The sequence below is a fragment of the Capricornis sumatraensis genome, chromosome 12, assembly GCF_032405125.1.
Source record: "Capricornis sumatraensis isolate serow.1 chromosome 12, serow.2, whole genome shotgun sequence".
Lineage (NCBI taxonomy): Eukaryota > Metazoa > Chordata > Mammalia > Artiodactyla > Bovidae > Capricornis > Capricornis sumatraensis.
In genome coordinates, this window is record NC_091080.1 from 35,589,410 (window position 1) to 35,605,345 (window position 15,936).

A 15,936-nucleotide genomic window follows, 5' to 3' on the forward strand; every position below is an offset into this window, starting at 1 on the left:
ATATTATATATTTAAAAAATTGTTGGAAATTTAAGTAGCTCTTCCACTGATATGAGGAATTCAAGATGGGAATTTACAACATAATAAAAATATTTATATGCACTTAATTCAATAGATATTCACCCTGCACAAGTTCATTATTGTCCAACAAGTTCAATAATAATAAGGAATAAATATTGTATGAAGTATGTTACATAAGGAAAAAATGTCTTCATATTTGCCCCCATCTGTCATTTTCTGATGGCCTTTATGATTCATGGGAAAAGAAGAAAGTAGGGATTTGTGCGAGGGGTGTTGTTATGTAGGTGGCCCCTCAGGGAGCTTTAGGTCAGCAGCTTTAAAGACCTGGATTGTCAACAAACAGAAGCCTTTCCAGAATGGGCTGGCAGGGGAGGAGGGGAATGAGAAAGATGGGAGAGGGGCTGGGGAAGAAAGAGACAGGCAGAGAGTCATGGGCAGCACTGGGACTGAATCTGAATAAAGTCAGGAACCCAGAGACGCCCTGTGATTTCCCCAGTGTCTGTCTGCATGCCAGCCTGTCCCTTACTCCACACCGTTCTTTCAGGCCAAATCCCTGGGCTGAATTCTTAAACAGAAAATGCACATGTAGAAGAGCACCGTCACTTCCTAACACCAATTAAATTTAAGTGTTACTATTTGTGGATATCGACTAACACTACGATAATAATTACTAGAGAAGGCAAAAAGTCAAAAATAAATAAAAAAATAAACAGCAAAGGAAAAGAAAAGCAAAGGTCTGAGTCCCCTGAAAACTGTAGTTGGTGCTTGATTAGTAAGAATACAGCTATTAATCTTCCACGGTTACACTCTAGCTGTACGTGAAACTGTTGCTATTTTTTTAGCAGAGAAAAAGCTAGAAGCTGGACTCCACTTGAAAAATATTCCTTGTCCTAAGCATATATTCTCTGAGAGACATGTAAGTGCTATTCTGTGTAGGAGTATAGGTAACTAACCTAAATGGCTGCCTTGCATCTTATTTCTGGGTTCAAAGATGAAGGTGAATTAATCTGAGGAAAAAATACCATAAACTGTTTACGGCTTTATAATTTTTCAAACCACATTCGATTTTTTTCTTATTTAGCTCTCACATGATCCCATGAGAACAGGCAGAATGAATATTATTAGGAACCATCTTACAGATATGAAACTGAGGCCCAGAAAGATTAAGGCACTTGTTCTGCATCACACAGCTAATAAATGCGTATGTGATTATTTAAAAATACTTTGAATACTGCTGCAAACAGTTACAGCTCCTGAGTTTGCAATTCATATGAAATCTTAAATTAAAAAAAAAAATGCTTAGCTCTATTGAATGGAGATTTCCAGAAAAGTTATTCTTTAGTATCAACTTTCTTAATAATGGCTTTGAGTCCTTATATATTTGAAATAATATAAAGTTGTTAAAGAAGAGTTGTGGCTGAAAGAAAGCACAGTTTGGAATTATATGCCTTGTCTAGAACCAACCTAAATGACCTCTGGAAATACCAAGAAAATACCACAAATCATTATTTTAATAACAAAAAATTCTTAGATGACGTATTATGATTTGCACAGCTCCTTGATGGCAATTTGACATTATGTGTACATTAATTTGTGCCAGAAAAAGTATCATTCAACTGTCATTTGTGATAAATAACCACACAGGAATCTGTGGATAGGCAGCATTTATGAAAATGGACTTTTTGTTGTTAACATACCAATCAGTGGATCCATTTCAATGGGAAGATGATGGGCTTGGTCCAAGGAGTAACCCGGAGCTCCTCTGAGGCCTAAAGATTAATTAAAAGAGAAAATGATCATAAAGTTCTCAGAATGGAGGAATTTCCTAATAAGCAGTGTTTTATAAAAATTATACAAAATATATATTTTCTTAAAAATTATTTGGTAAATTACTGTAAGAATCATTCAGTCACACTACATGTTTTTGAAGACAAATCTTAAAAAAAGCATTACAACAGGGACTGTTGGTTTCTACTTAAGATGGAGAAAGCTGGGAAGAGTATTGTTATCCTAACAACAGAAAAAGCTGGATAAAATAGAAGACTATAACATTTCTGGAATCCATCAGAGAGCTGAAATCTAAGAAAAGGTTATGTCTACATGTAGGAATGGGTGTAAGCATGGGCTGACCTGGGCCAAGGCAGAGAGGAAGATGGGACTCCCATCCCTTCCAGCTTCTTTCAAAGGAAGACAAGTCAACTGAAGTTGTACAATTGAGCCACACCTAAAATCTTAACCTAAAAGCTACTTTCAGAGGATTAATATTTAGAGCTTGATTGAGTTCTTTAGTCATAATTTCTTACATGGGGTAACATATAAACTTTAGAACAACTCTAAAGAAAACAAAAATCAAATCTTTATAGCTTCTCTCAGTGCAAAGTATTTCAAGAGGCTAAGACTCCTGTGAATAATAAAGTCATATTTGGGTTGGTCTGAAAGTTCATTCAGGTTTTTCTGTAAAGTATTATGGAAAAACCTGAACAAACCTTTTAGCCAACCCCAGATATTTTTAAGAGATGTCTTCTCCATATTTCTGAGTGAATGGAAGTCACTCAACTTCATGTTGAAAGTATTACCAATAACCATAAAACAGGGGTATTCAGAAATTCTTAGGAGATTAAGCTAAAAGTAATCTGGTTTTCCAGAGTGATGTAGAAGTCAGTAGAATTAAGATTCAGGTGAACTTGGTGTGGCTCAGCCATTCAGACTTAGAGACAGTGGGGATCTTGAGGCTTCTAGGGAGATCATATAAGTAATGAACTGGGCCAACTAAATCATTTAGTCACATCCACTGGTGTCCTGGCTGGATAAATATCAATCTGCCGAATTTTCATGACAGATTATATCACTTCAAGATGTACTGGCTGAAACCTTCAGGAATGAGTTTGGAGAAAACACACATGAAATAGCTAAGCAATTTAGATTTTGTCTTCTCTCGGACTCAAAGCTCCACAAAGAGAGGGATGCTATCTGCCTTGTCCACTGCTGCACTCCCAGTGCCCAGAACCACATGACACAAAGTGGTCATTCGGGTATTTCCTAAATGAGTTAATCAAGTGGGAGAAAAAGGATTTGAAACCACCTAGATTCAAACTTGTTTTTGTTTAGTATGGGATAAAATTTGTGTTTTTTTTTTTTTTTTCTTCCCCTTACAGGAACAGGGTGGGAGGACCTGAATTATTTGTAGAACTGCTTCAATTTATCAAATACTTATTAGATACTGAACCTTTAGCCAAGCATTCTGTGAGCGTCCCTGTGGCTCAGTGGGAAAGAATCTGCCTGTCCATGCAGACACAAGGGTTCAATCCCTGGGTCGGGAAGATCCCCTGGAGGAGGAAATGGTAACCTATTCCAGAGTTCTTGCCTGGGAAATCCCATGGATAGAGGAGCCTGGTGGATTACCATCTATGGCGTCACAAGAATTGGACATGACTGAGTGACTGCACCGTGTATGGCACTACAACAGCAGCAATGAAGAAGACAGACGAGTTATTGAGTGAAGTCTGGCAATTATTTATTCTGCTGCCTTCTATAGCTCATTTGGCACACTCGCTAGCCCTCCACACACTTACCTGAACCACAGCTTTTAAGACCCTGCTAGTAAGTGACTCCCTTAGGCCCACGTACCTACTGTGTTGTGCCATCGGTTCACGGCAAACAGCCTGCTGCAGGTCACCGTCACCACCGCAGGGATGGTCAGGTGGGGGAGCGTGTTGGCCGCCACGTGCGTCACTGGAGAGTTTGACGGAAACTTCAGCACCATGATCACATCCTGCTGCATCTGATCTTTAAACATGAGTGGACTCTGTGGAAGGAAACACTGTTGAATAGAAAGGGAGGAGAACAAAGAAAACAAAAAGAATAACACAGTTAGTGACGGCGTGGGGGAGAGTGAGATTAAAACAGGCTAGCATGAGCACAAGCAGACAGCAGAGCAGTCGGCGCTCTGGTCTGTGAGGAAGGCACAGCCAAATGAGCAGGCACTCTGCACAGTTGCTGAAAGAGGGCCCCCAATTATTAATAACCAGCTGCAATTGAGGTGCTGCCCGACGATGGAAGAGGGCTTCCCTGGTGGCTTGGATGGTAAAGACTCTGCCTGCAATGCAGGAGACCCAGGGTCAATCCCTGGGTCAGGAAGATCCCCTGGAGAAGGACATGGCAACCCACTCCAGTGTTCTAGCCTGGAGAATCCCATGGACAGAGGAGCCTGGTGGGCTACAGTTCATGGGGTCGCAGAGTCGGACACGACTGAGTGACTAACACACTTCCAGATGATTTAAGAGGTTAGCTTAGAGATATGTCCACATGCTGCAGTGTAATTTTTCAGTGCAGCTACCACGTCACTGTGGTGGAAAGATCAGTCAGGCCAGTTCCCAACAGTGTTTATGTGAAACACGAAGTGAACTGATTCTTTCATTTTTTACCTGGCTGATGTGGGGCCATGGCTACAGTGTAAATAATTAAACTTTCACAGCCTCCCTTGTCCGTGCTCCATGGACACGTTTCTGCTGTGTCTCTGATGACCGTGGTTTAGGCTCCTTCCCCTGCTCGATGGTGAACTTCCTGAGAGACAACACTCTCTTTGCTTTTTTAATCTTTGTTTCTCAAACATCTAGTGTATGACTTGACAGAAAGGAGACACTATTAGTACTACTAGTAAGTAGTATGGTGGTGGTGGTTTAGTCGCTAAGACATATCTGACTCTTTGCCAACCCATGGAATGTAGTCTGTAAGGCTCCTCTGTCCATGGGATTTCCCAGGCAAGAATACTGGCATGGGTTGCAAAATACTATACACATTATTACATAAAAGACAGATAAGAATGCTGGAAATAACCACTATTTAGCTTTCATGCATGTTTTCCAATTGTTCACTATTTTATATAGGCGTGAGTGTGTGTGTGTGTGTGTGTGTGTATGAATTCTCTGCTATATAAACTTAAAAAGCTGATTTTCTTTATAAACAGTTCCATGCCAATTTAGCCTCTAACAATTTCCCTTAGGAAAGTAATGAGTTCTGACTGGGCATTTCTCCAGGGTAAATATTTTTTACTACTATTATTATTAAACAGAGAAAACCAACATGGGGATAAAATTCTTCTGCCAAAGCATTTCATAGAATAAAGTGTGAGAGAGATTCTCTTGGACAGTTTGTTAAAAATGCTTCCTCTCAGGTCTGCAGGCTCCAAGTCAATGCTGTGCTTGGGTGTGGGGATGGGGACAGTACACGTGGTGAAAGCCTCTCTGGCTGCATGTGAGGACCCACCTCAGGCAGCAGAGTTCATTAGTGACTAAACAGTGAAATTGCTCAGCTGAGTTATTGTAGAGGAAAAGAAATGTTTTCAAACACACACATTTATTTATGCTTCAGTAGGTGAGGGACTACCAACCCTTTGACAGTGTAGAGGATGCCTTGCCTCTGTACTGCCAATGCTTAGTGCCATGCCTGGCACACAGAAGGGGCATGATTCAAATGTGTAAAGTAGTTGACAGGACAAATGAAAGGTATGAACAATACTTCTATCACACAATAACAACTTGTACATTTGCTTACACATATATTATGGACCATGTTCCAGGGCATTTTACTCCAGTATGAGGATATCTGGCCCCTTGACAATTATCTAGAAAAGTTGATGAACTGTAATTCATTCTGCAAATACATTTTTGCCATCAAGCATTTTTTTTTTCCCTCAGTAAAAACTTAGTGGAAAATCACAGTGAAAAAGTAAGCTCTAAAGTAGTTTCTTAGAAAAATTTTTACCTTCAAATTAAATAGAGAAATGTTAACTGTTTGCTAAAAACTGAAAAGGGGTCGTATTCTTATGAAAATGGATCTTAAAAGATTCAGATTTAAATGAAAATAATATTACTTCTTCCCTTGCAAACTGAGAATATAATGCCAGCTAACATTTACTGAGTACCTATACACCAGGGGCTGGTCTAAGTGCTACATACAGTACTGAGTCATTGCATTTTAAGGGCTGGTGTGATTTGTTACCCTCAGGCTACACAGGCTGAAACGTAAACAAAGAGCTTAAATACCTCCCCCAATTCATTCATTAGTTCGTGGCAGACACGGTGCTTTACCCAAATCTGGCTCTGAGGTCCTTATTTTTAATCTATTTTCTTGACTGCTACCATTAAGAGGCTGTACATTATCTTTATATTTCTTTCCTTTTCTTAAAATGAACTACTTCCCCTACCATACTTTGCCCCCAAAGATCAAACCAGCTACCTTTAGATTGTATTTATTTTATATTTTTCATTCTAATTTATAAGTGTAACCTAATTTTGGTGCCTGTTATGTCTATAAGCCTGTATGTGTATGAAGGAGTTTATGTATATGAGCCAACTCCTAATAGAGAGGGAGGTGATCTTTGTGAGTCCAAAATTGGGCTAGCTGAAGCCAAACTTAGAGGTAAAAACTATACTTCTTTCTCTGTTTCTTTCTAGGTAATCAGTATATCCTGAGGCTGAAGAGTTAAGCCAATACATCGAGAAGCTTTAAAACACTGCTAAAAAAATCACTATTTTATTTGAACTCTACTCAGGTACAAAGAAAGACAGAAATGTTCCGCAAGCTGCTATGTCTTACCAGGTGCATGGCAGAGCTCCGAGGCGGATGTGGCTCAATAAGCAACTGAGATGGCGTTTGTCCAAAGTTCTGTATCTGTGCCTCCATGGCCTGCAGGGGAAGGAGAGTGATTGTCACAATCAGTATGCATCAACGAGAGAGGTCAACACACTCTGACAACGCAAAGTGTGTCCCAAGTCAGCCATGAAAAAAGTCCAGAAAATTCACCGGGTGCTCTTCTCCCAGGGTGCAGAATCATCCAAGTGTTAGTATTTTGTAGACAAGCTCTGCTTCTCCTTCCAAACATGCTTCCGTTAAGTCACTATTCTCATTTAGAAGCTGGGGTTAAATGTGGAAATGTTATCCTGTGAGTACATGCAAGCAGCTAGAGACCAGAGAACACTCTGAACACTAAATACAACACAAATACCTTAATAAAGTCCTTTGTAAGAAGAAACGTATGGGGATCTCTAATGAAATAAGCTTCTGGGATCTTAATGGGAAAAAAAAAAGAATGAAACATAAAGTCCACTAAGGATACAAGATAAAATTCAAATAAGCATGTGTTCTAATCAATTCAGAGAGTAATAAGTAGAAAGAACATTAAGGCTTCTGTATAGTCATCAGATACAGCAAAACTTTCACTACAAAAAATACAGTTTAGTGTGCTATGCTATTCTAAGATATATTCTGAAATATTATTTATAAGCTGTGAATTCATTCCTCTCAAAAATCTTCTGAAATTTTACAGAGAACTAACCCAAAGAGGAAATAATTCTTGGTGCATCCTGACCTATGCAATATGTCATTAAACCCTATGCAATGTGTCATTAAAACCTATGCAGATGGAAATATTAACGAGACTTTGTCATTTCCAATGAATATTTCTAGATCTCAAACTGTATGAAGTGTATAATATGTCTTTTTGGTGGGTATGTCAAAGAGAAAATCTTAAAAGAGATTTAAGTATTTCTTCTATACATAAATTTTACAGCCAAAAACTGCAATATATTAAACCAGACTAACAGAAGTATTTTTCTGAAATATTATAAGTATGTAATTTAAGTCAATAAGGAGAAGCACAATATTTACTATGATTATTACTCTGTTACGATGTAAATTTTCCCCTTAAAATTGTGTGCAGTTTGGTGGCACATAAAAGTGAAATACGAAAGTCATTGCTGAATGCTTGGGAGTCAGGTAAGTTGGTAGATGACTCTTACCACAGCCCTTCCACTAATCGTATCACTATCTTCAATTCTCATTTACAAAGTCTTTAAATTTAACAATCTGTCCTCCTGGACTGCATTTTAAGAAAATGTTTATCAATAAAACTGTGAATTTTCAAATTTATTAGCAATATTAAACATGAATGCATCATTATCTGCCATATTTTAGCAAGGGCATAAATGGGGCTTTGACTCTTTATTTGCAGAGGCAACAGGATGAATTACTAAATCTCTCTAAGTATTGTCCAAGTTTAATGTATACATTTATTTGAAGTCACTTCAGTCATGTCCGACTCTGTGCGACCCCATGGACTGCAGCCTACCAGGCTCCTCCATCCATGGGATTTTCCAGGCAAGAGTACTGGAGTGCGGTGCCACTGCCTTCTCCATGAGAACTGTGACTACCGACTAAATTGTGCTAACATAGATACCATCATACTTCATCTCCCCAAAGCAAGATTTATGATTACAAAGGGGAGAGACTATTTCTGGTTAGGTTCACATCATTAACAATAAATTCTGGGAATTATTTGAAAAAAAAAAAAAAAAAGTAAGAATTGTATTGTTAAAAGCTGCCCTGGTTAGAAAATGTCCAATACCTAGCTTAATGCATCACAAACTAAATATAATGGTATCTACTATTACTTGTGTTTTTACTCCTCCAGATAGAGGACCAGGGAGTGAGGAAGGAGACAGAAGTAAAATCAAACATATTTAAATTCCTAGATCAGTGCCCTGCATTTGAGTAGGTAGCTTTTAAATGTTCAAAAAAGGAGTGAATCAATAAACATGCTTTGCTTGACTTTAACTTTTTTCCTGAAGGGGAACTATTAAAATTATATGAGAAAATGTTACAAAACTGACTTTATTTCTAGAAATCATCTGTACAGTTCGCTTTACTGGGTTCTGCCACTGACCCTTTTGGATTGAAGCAGAGTACACATGCACATATATATGTATCTTGAATGCTTCAAATGGCATCAGGGTGAAGTTTAAGTTGTACTCAATCTTACCTTTTCAACAAGACAATCTGTTCCCAACATTCAACATTTATTTCTTTTGAGACTAAACTGAATTGTTCTTCCCTATGATCTACATCACATGCTTTCATGACCTAAAGGTTCCTAGTTCAATATTTATCTTTTAGCTATCATGTAACCCTGCCCTCCAATAATTTCTTACCCTTTGAGTTTAAACTGATCAGACCTTTCTGATCTTGAAAAAGCATGTTGTCTCTCCTAAGTCTATTAAAATGTTTGAATGGTACGTGAGCACCTACTGATTTTGACTGGTTCCCCCACGTTTAGAAAGTAATCAAAGTCTTCTTTTTCACCAAGATAGGAGGTACTACTGCTGAATATCGTTATTGGGGAAGTGGAAATCTGTTATATTATTATTTTTATATCATTCTCTCCACTTTCATATGTTCAAAGATTTTGATATTTTTAAAGTGATGCTGAGGAGAAAATCATTCCATGGTCAGGTTGGGCTTTGAACAGAGATACAAATAAAACTAGAGCAGAAAGGGGTAGGGGACTGATGAATTTTCATGGTTTCATTTCTCTGTTATAGCTCATATTTTTGACTGCCTATTTCATTTTGTTAAACATATTAAATCTTTTAAAAATAAAAAAGGGAGGGAGGTACTTTCTATGGGCACATGCCTGGGGATATACACAGTCCATACTGCAACTTATGAGGCATAAAGATTGAATAGTTGTTCTGATGGAGAAGAAAACACCTCCCTTCATGCTAACCTTGGGCAGGGTTTTAAATCCTTCCCAGACGTCCTAAATCATAATCAATGTCCTCCATATTCTCACAGCATATCTTCCCCTGTTTATCATGGAACTCAACACAGAATTCTTTATGTGTGTCTGTTTGCTCAGCCTGTGACTCTCTGCAGGTTAAGGCTGTGATTTAGCCCTTCCAAAAATGTCTGAATACAGAAGTGTGGAAATGGTAGGGCATTTGGGCAAAACCAAAAGGTAGCCTGAAAAGAGAAAAGCACAGTAGCAAGGAAAACTTCAGAGCTCTTGATTCTTACAACTCAATACCACAGAAATAACTTAACGAACATCTTTTGAATGTTTACACCAAGGCATACAAACTCAGACAGCAGACTGTCCCCCAGAAGTTTTCAGCCCATGAGGACGTGAGATGAGGACATCAAGGTGCATGTTAGGGAGGATCATGGATGAGGCAAGCCCAGAGGGCCAGGGAGCCCCAAGGAGTGACAATCAGACTCAGGTGGAGGATGCGGGAGGGGGAGAAGGGCTGTAAGGACAGGGACTTCCAGAAAAAGAACAAGAGCTGAGGTTTGAAGGTTAAGTAGAAATTAGCTGGTCAACATCATAGAAAAGAGTTTTTGCTATGTGGACTTTTTTTTTGCCATTTAATGGAATTTTCCCAAAGACATCAAGTAAAAAACATCCAAACAACTACTAAAAGTTAATTATAACTTGGATTTTTTCTATATTATCAGAAATGGGATCTTAAAAAATTCAACATATTTCTATTTCTCTATATATTGCTCTGCATGGGTCAGAAAGATAATGTTATTCATTAAGACATGTATTTATTTATTTTGCACCTACCATTCTAGAGATCTCTGATACTCACCAAAATAAAATAAAATAAAATAAAACAGATACAGATGACTACTCTTGTGAAGGTTACATTCTAGCCAGGATGTCATAGGGGCTTACGTTCAGCCAGATGTCACATACTAGCATCCCACGGGCTACATTCAGCTCACAGGCACGGTTTCTATTTGAGTCAACATGTACAGGTCGGGAAACAGTAAACTGGGTTTTTTTGGCTTCTCTCTTAAGAATCAGAAGCTCCTGCATGACCGCATCATCATTCCTGTGTGGTAACACTCGGCTGGAGCACAGAGACTCCTATTTAAGGCCCATCGCTCATGTGACCCACGCATAAACTGCCACCTCGCCCAGCTTCAATAGTTTATCCTCTGCCTGACCACTTATAGACATCAGCATTTGTGAATCCTTTTAAAATCGAATGCCAAAACTTTAGTTTATGTTACAAAAAATCTATTGCATTTTGTATATTGTCTATTGCCCTTTTCAGTGAAGAAAGGATAAATTAACATTGTATATGAGACAACATGAGTTGTGTAATATGTATGACACACACAGGTGTTGTACACTTGAAACACTGCAAAAATCAGCTATACTTCAATAATAAAAAAAAGAAATAGGTATGTTCTAAAATTAGAAGGTAAAAAGACTGCTTTTAACATCTTGGAGGAAGTTCTAAAACAGGAATTCTGCAGGGAAAGGCAGAGAAGGAAAGGAAAACGTGAACCGAATTATGCTTAGGAGGACAATATAAGTACATCTGATTCTCATACACACATGACACACAACTCAGTTTGCCTGCTTGCATGGAATATAAAGCTCCTTCCAGGGGAAGTTCCCATGCACACTGTTTCCCTCTTGTCCTCCCTACTTTCTGATTGTTCCTCTCCTTAGTTTTGTTAGGCTCTCTTTGTAAAATACTCCAGGACCCACCTGTCAAATTACAGAATTACCCCTGCCTTCAAGCAGCTCTCCTGTGTGTGCGTGCTCATTGCTCAGTCGTGTCCGACTCTTTGTAACCCCCATGGACTGTAGCCCACCAGGCTCCTCTATTCACTGGACTGTCCTGGCAAGAATACTGGCGTGGGTTGCTATTTCCTCCTCCAGGGGATCTTCCCCACCCAGGGATCGAGTTCCAGTCTCCCGTGGCTCCTGCAGATTCTCTACTGCTGAGCCACCTGGGAAGCCCCATCCAGCCCTCCCTTTGCCCACTTATTCTCAACGAGCTCTCTCTAGTCTTTCAACTTCCCCACAGGTCAGGGCACTGTGTGTGGCAGGTGTCATCGAAGATGCCACGTACCAAGGTGCCCAGTTGGGGGTTAAACGAGTGACAGAATCGACCAAAGAAAGGAGCCCTTTTTGTAATTCAACCTCCTGAAGACGGTGACTTTTTAAATTTGCATAAAGAGGCCCTACAGTACAGTTTAGTCACTCAGTCGTGTCTGACTCTCTGTGACCCCATGGACTGCAGCACGCCAGGCCTCCCTGTCTATCACCAACTCCTGGAGTTTACTTAAACTCATGTCCATTGAGTCAGTGATGCCATCCAACCATCTCATCCTCTGTCATCCCCCTATGTGCTTGCAATAGCTGTGACACAAGCCTTATTCCTCTGACCTGCTATATCTCTTGCTTAATTGTTTTGTTTTTCTTTCTTGCCTTTCCTCCCAAGAAAGTTCTACCTCCTATATGGACAAAGATACAAGTTTGGGATTAGAAAGAAAGAAAAGAAAGTGAAGTCACTCAGTCATGTCTGACTCTTTGCAATCCCATGGACTGTAGCCTACCAGGGTCTTCTGTCCATGGAATTTTCCAGGCAAGAGTACTGGAGTGGGTTGCCATTTCCATCTCCAGGGGATCTTTCTGACTCAGGGAACGAACCCAGGTCTCCCTGCATTGCAGGCAGGTGCTTTCTCCTCTGAGCCACCAGGGAAGCCCAAGTTTGGGATTAAATCCTCAGAAAAGAAAGTGAACATGCTGTGGTGCATGTGTGCTGCATGTCTGCCCATTAATACAAAAAACTTCACAACCAAGGTACAAGGAAACGTAGTGACAGTTAAGTCAAAGTTCAGAATGATGTTCAAATTAATGGTAAATTCAAAATACTCTAAAAGACAAAAGTTAGGTGAACAAATGTGCTTTCTCCTTCCCTCTGTGTAGTCTGGTTATCTACTTACGCTTTCCCTGGTATGCATCAGATAAACACTTTGATTAATCTCCTCTTTTCCTCAGTGCAGATGAATTTAGCCCACATATATTTTTCTCTGATAGAATCTTTACAAGTTCCAGTCTTTTTTTTTTTTTGCAAATGTTAATTTAGTATTGTCTTTCAGATGAAATGCCATCAGGTCTAAGTGCCATGAGAGAGACAGTAGGAGGAAGCTAATAAGGTAGGCTGTCAAATGACCTGTTTTATATCCATTTTCCTTGGTTTGTAAAATCTTTTAAATGGTTTTAAAAAAAATCAGCATTTCGTAAAGTACTATAGGCTATGCTATCCATAATGCAAAATATCAGATTATGTTCAAATTACCAATTATCAGCAAATTTCAGAAAAAAAGTAAAAGCTTGGGAATACAGATAAAGATTTTTAAAAAATTTACTTAATGTTGTGCTTATCCTAGCATACAGCTCTTATTTAGAGTGATTTTATTTTAATGCTTGAGAGTGGATATTCTTTTTTTCCCTTTGACCAGAAAATACAACTTCAACATATAATACAATTAAAAATATATATGTGATTTTTATCACTCTGTTCTACCTCCAAGTCTACCAATTCTCTATCAAATAGGAAAAATATGGAATTCTGAAAGCCTGAAATGATAAAAAGAAAGACTACTTAATGGCAGAATGTATTTTAACTGATAAGCCTTTGCTTCTGGTTTATTGTTGCAATAAAACAAGATCATATAAAGCATTACTTTTTAATGCTGGAAAAATAGCTAAATAAATCAAGCAAATAATATCTGTACTTTATTATTTCTTGCCTTATAAACATTTAACTATATAAAAAATTAAAATGCTATTTTATATTAGACTGCTTCTAGTTTTTCACGGAAACTACAAAACAGGAGAACCAAGATGCTTCCTTTGTTTTAACAATCAACTGCATTAAGGCTAAACCTATGTGTGCATGTGTGCTTGGTCACAAGTCCTGCAGGATTCTGCAACCCCATGGACTGTAGGCCACCTACACTCGCAAAAGTATTAGAGTATTTAAGCAAATATTTGATAACTCGAGCAAAAAAGGACCATATTTGCTTTAACTATCAGACTGTGTTAGAAAATATCTGAGGAAGGGGTTCCAATTTGCTCATTTACTTGCCTCAGTGCTTGCTTTTACTTTTTTGGTATAAAGATGATATATATGTATCAGCAAATTTTTATATACACATATGTGTGTATATATATATTCTTTTGGTATAAAGCTAATACATATATATACACATATGCACATATATACTGGAGATTTCTCTTCCTGCTGATTCTTATACTTCCTCCTTGGAATGATGAATTATAACGATATTACATAATTGACTTAACAAATTAATGTGAAAAACACCATATCCTCTAGATAAAAAAGCTCTGTCTGGAACATCTAACAAAATATATTAGGTCAGTGCCACAGGTGGCAGGCTCACTCAATTTTTCTGCTGAAAAATAAGTCAAATCAGGTAGAAAAATCCACGTATTTTAATGAGAAGGCAGTGGCTGTCCTACCCTGAATGCCTTAAATAAGTTTGCTCCAGAGTGGTGGCTCACTCAGGGCACAGAGAAGTGAGCTGGATCGGCATCCTTGCCCCTGGGCGATGGTCTCCAAGGACTGCATCCCTGGTACTGGGTTGGCCTCTGATTGGTTGGGACGCAAGACAGAACGCAAAGCATTTATCGTGCGTCTTCCCCTCATTGTCAGGTCACAGTTGGGCACTGGCTGTGTTGCAGTTCTCTACCTAAGGCCACAGGTTCTGCTGGGTGACCAATTCCCAGGGCTACTTCTCCTGCCAGGTTCTGGCAACAAGCTGCCTCCCCTTACACCCTCAAGCCTAGGCCCGGCAAGCAGATGTTAACCCCAGGGGGCTTCACCTTCCCTTGATTATCTACTTTAATCTGCCCCACAATTTTGTAAATAGGACTATTTTTAAACTCTTGATTATCCCTTTAAAATTTGTTAAAACTGTGGTAAGATTTACCACATAAAATTTCACAGTGTAAAATTTACCATCCTAACAATTTTTAAGTGTACAGTTCAGCAGTGTTAAACACATTCATATTATTGTGCATATTCTCTAGAACTCTCTTTAGCTTGACAAACTGAAACTCTGTACCCATCAGACAACTGCTCATTTCACCTTCCTCCAGCTCCTGGAAGGGTTTCCCTGATATCAAGGGCTTCCCTGATAGTTCGGTTGGTAAAGAATTCACCTGCAATGCAGGAGACCCTGGTTTGATTCCTGGGTTGGGAAGATCCGCTGGGGAAGGGATAGGCCACCCATTCCAGAATTCTTGGGCTTCCCTTGTGGCTCAGTTGGTAAAGAATCCACCTGCAATGCTGGAGACCTGGGTTCGATCCCTGGGTTGGGAAGATCCCCTGGAAAAGTGAAAGGCTACCCAGTCCAGTATTCTGGCCTGGAGATGGAGAAGTCCATGGGGTCGCAAATAGTCAGACAGGACTGAGCGGCTTACAACTCCCGGAAACTACCCTTCTACTTTTCCTCTCTCTGATTTTGACTATTCTAAGCACCTGGAATCAAATAGCAATTTGTCTTGTTGTGACAGGCTTATCTCACTTAGCATAATGTCCTCAAGGTTCATTCCTGTTACAGCATGCCTCAGAATTTCCTTCCTTTTTAAGGCCAAATAATATCCCATTATATCTAAATGGCATACTTTTTTCATCTGTTCACCTGCTGATGGACCCTTGGATTGCTTCTACACTTTGACTGTTGTGAACAATGCTGCTATGAACATAGATATGCAATATATTTCTTTGAAATCTTGCTTTTAATTCCGGATATATAACCAGTAGTGAAACTGCTAGATCATATGGTAAGTCTCTCTGTAATTTTTTGGGGAACCTCCATATTGTTTTCCAGAGAGGCTGCACCGTTTTACATTCTCATAGTACTCTCAAGGATTCCAGTTTCTCCACATCCTTGCCAACATTGCTATTTTCTGTTTGTTTGTTTGACTGTATCCAACCTAGGGGGTATGGAGTGGCACCTCACTGTGGTTTTGTTTTGCATTTGCATAATGATTAGTGATGTTTAGACTCTTTCCTTGTTCTTTTTGACCATTTGGATATCATTTTTCGGAGTCTTCATTATCCCTTTGAAAGGGCAATGTGCTGAGATACATACAGCACATTGACGGACATAACTAGGATTAGTATTCAGGTATAATAAATAAGAAAAATGCTGGCTAGCTTTTGCTTCATTTCCAAGTAGGACTGACCAAAAGGTGATTACATCCAAGTAAGATTTTTATTGAAGATTTAGAATATTTGAGGA

At 39.0% G+C, this 15,936-nt stretch overlaps 1 protein-coding gene across 4 annotated transcripts in view; it reads right to left on the bottom strand.

Annotated features, from left to right (window-relative positions):
* The window catches only part of NBEA (neurobeachin), a 664,301-nt gene that overhangs the window by 16,872 nt on the left and 631,493 nt on the right, over positions 1 to 15,936 (bottom strand). For 2 of the 4 annotated variants that reach the window (XM_068984682.1, XM_068984683.1), the window contains 4 exons: positions 7,028 to 7,090; positions 6,619 to 6,708; positions 3,649 to 3,841; positions 1,719 to 1,790 (listed from right to left, as the gene is read on the bottom strand). In XM_068984682.1, the coding sequence (XP_068840783.1) occupies positions 1,719 to 1,790; positions 3,649 to 3,841; positions 6,619 to 6,708; positions 7,028 to 7,090 (418 nt within the window). The remainder of the gene's footprint in view (positions 1 to 1,718; positions 1,791 to 3,648; positions 3,842 to 6,618; positions 6,709 to 7,027; positions 7,091 to 15,936) is intronic. The other 2 variants (XM_068984685.1, XM_068984684.1) reach the window with 1 other exon arrangement.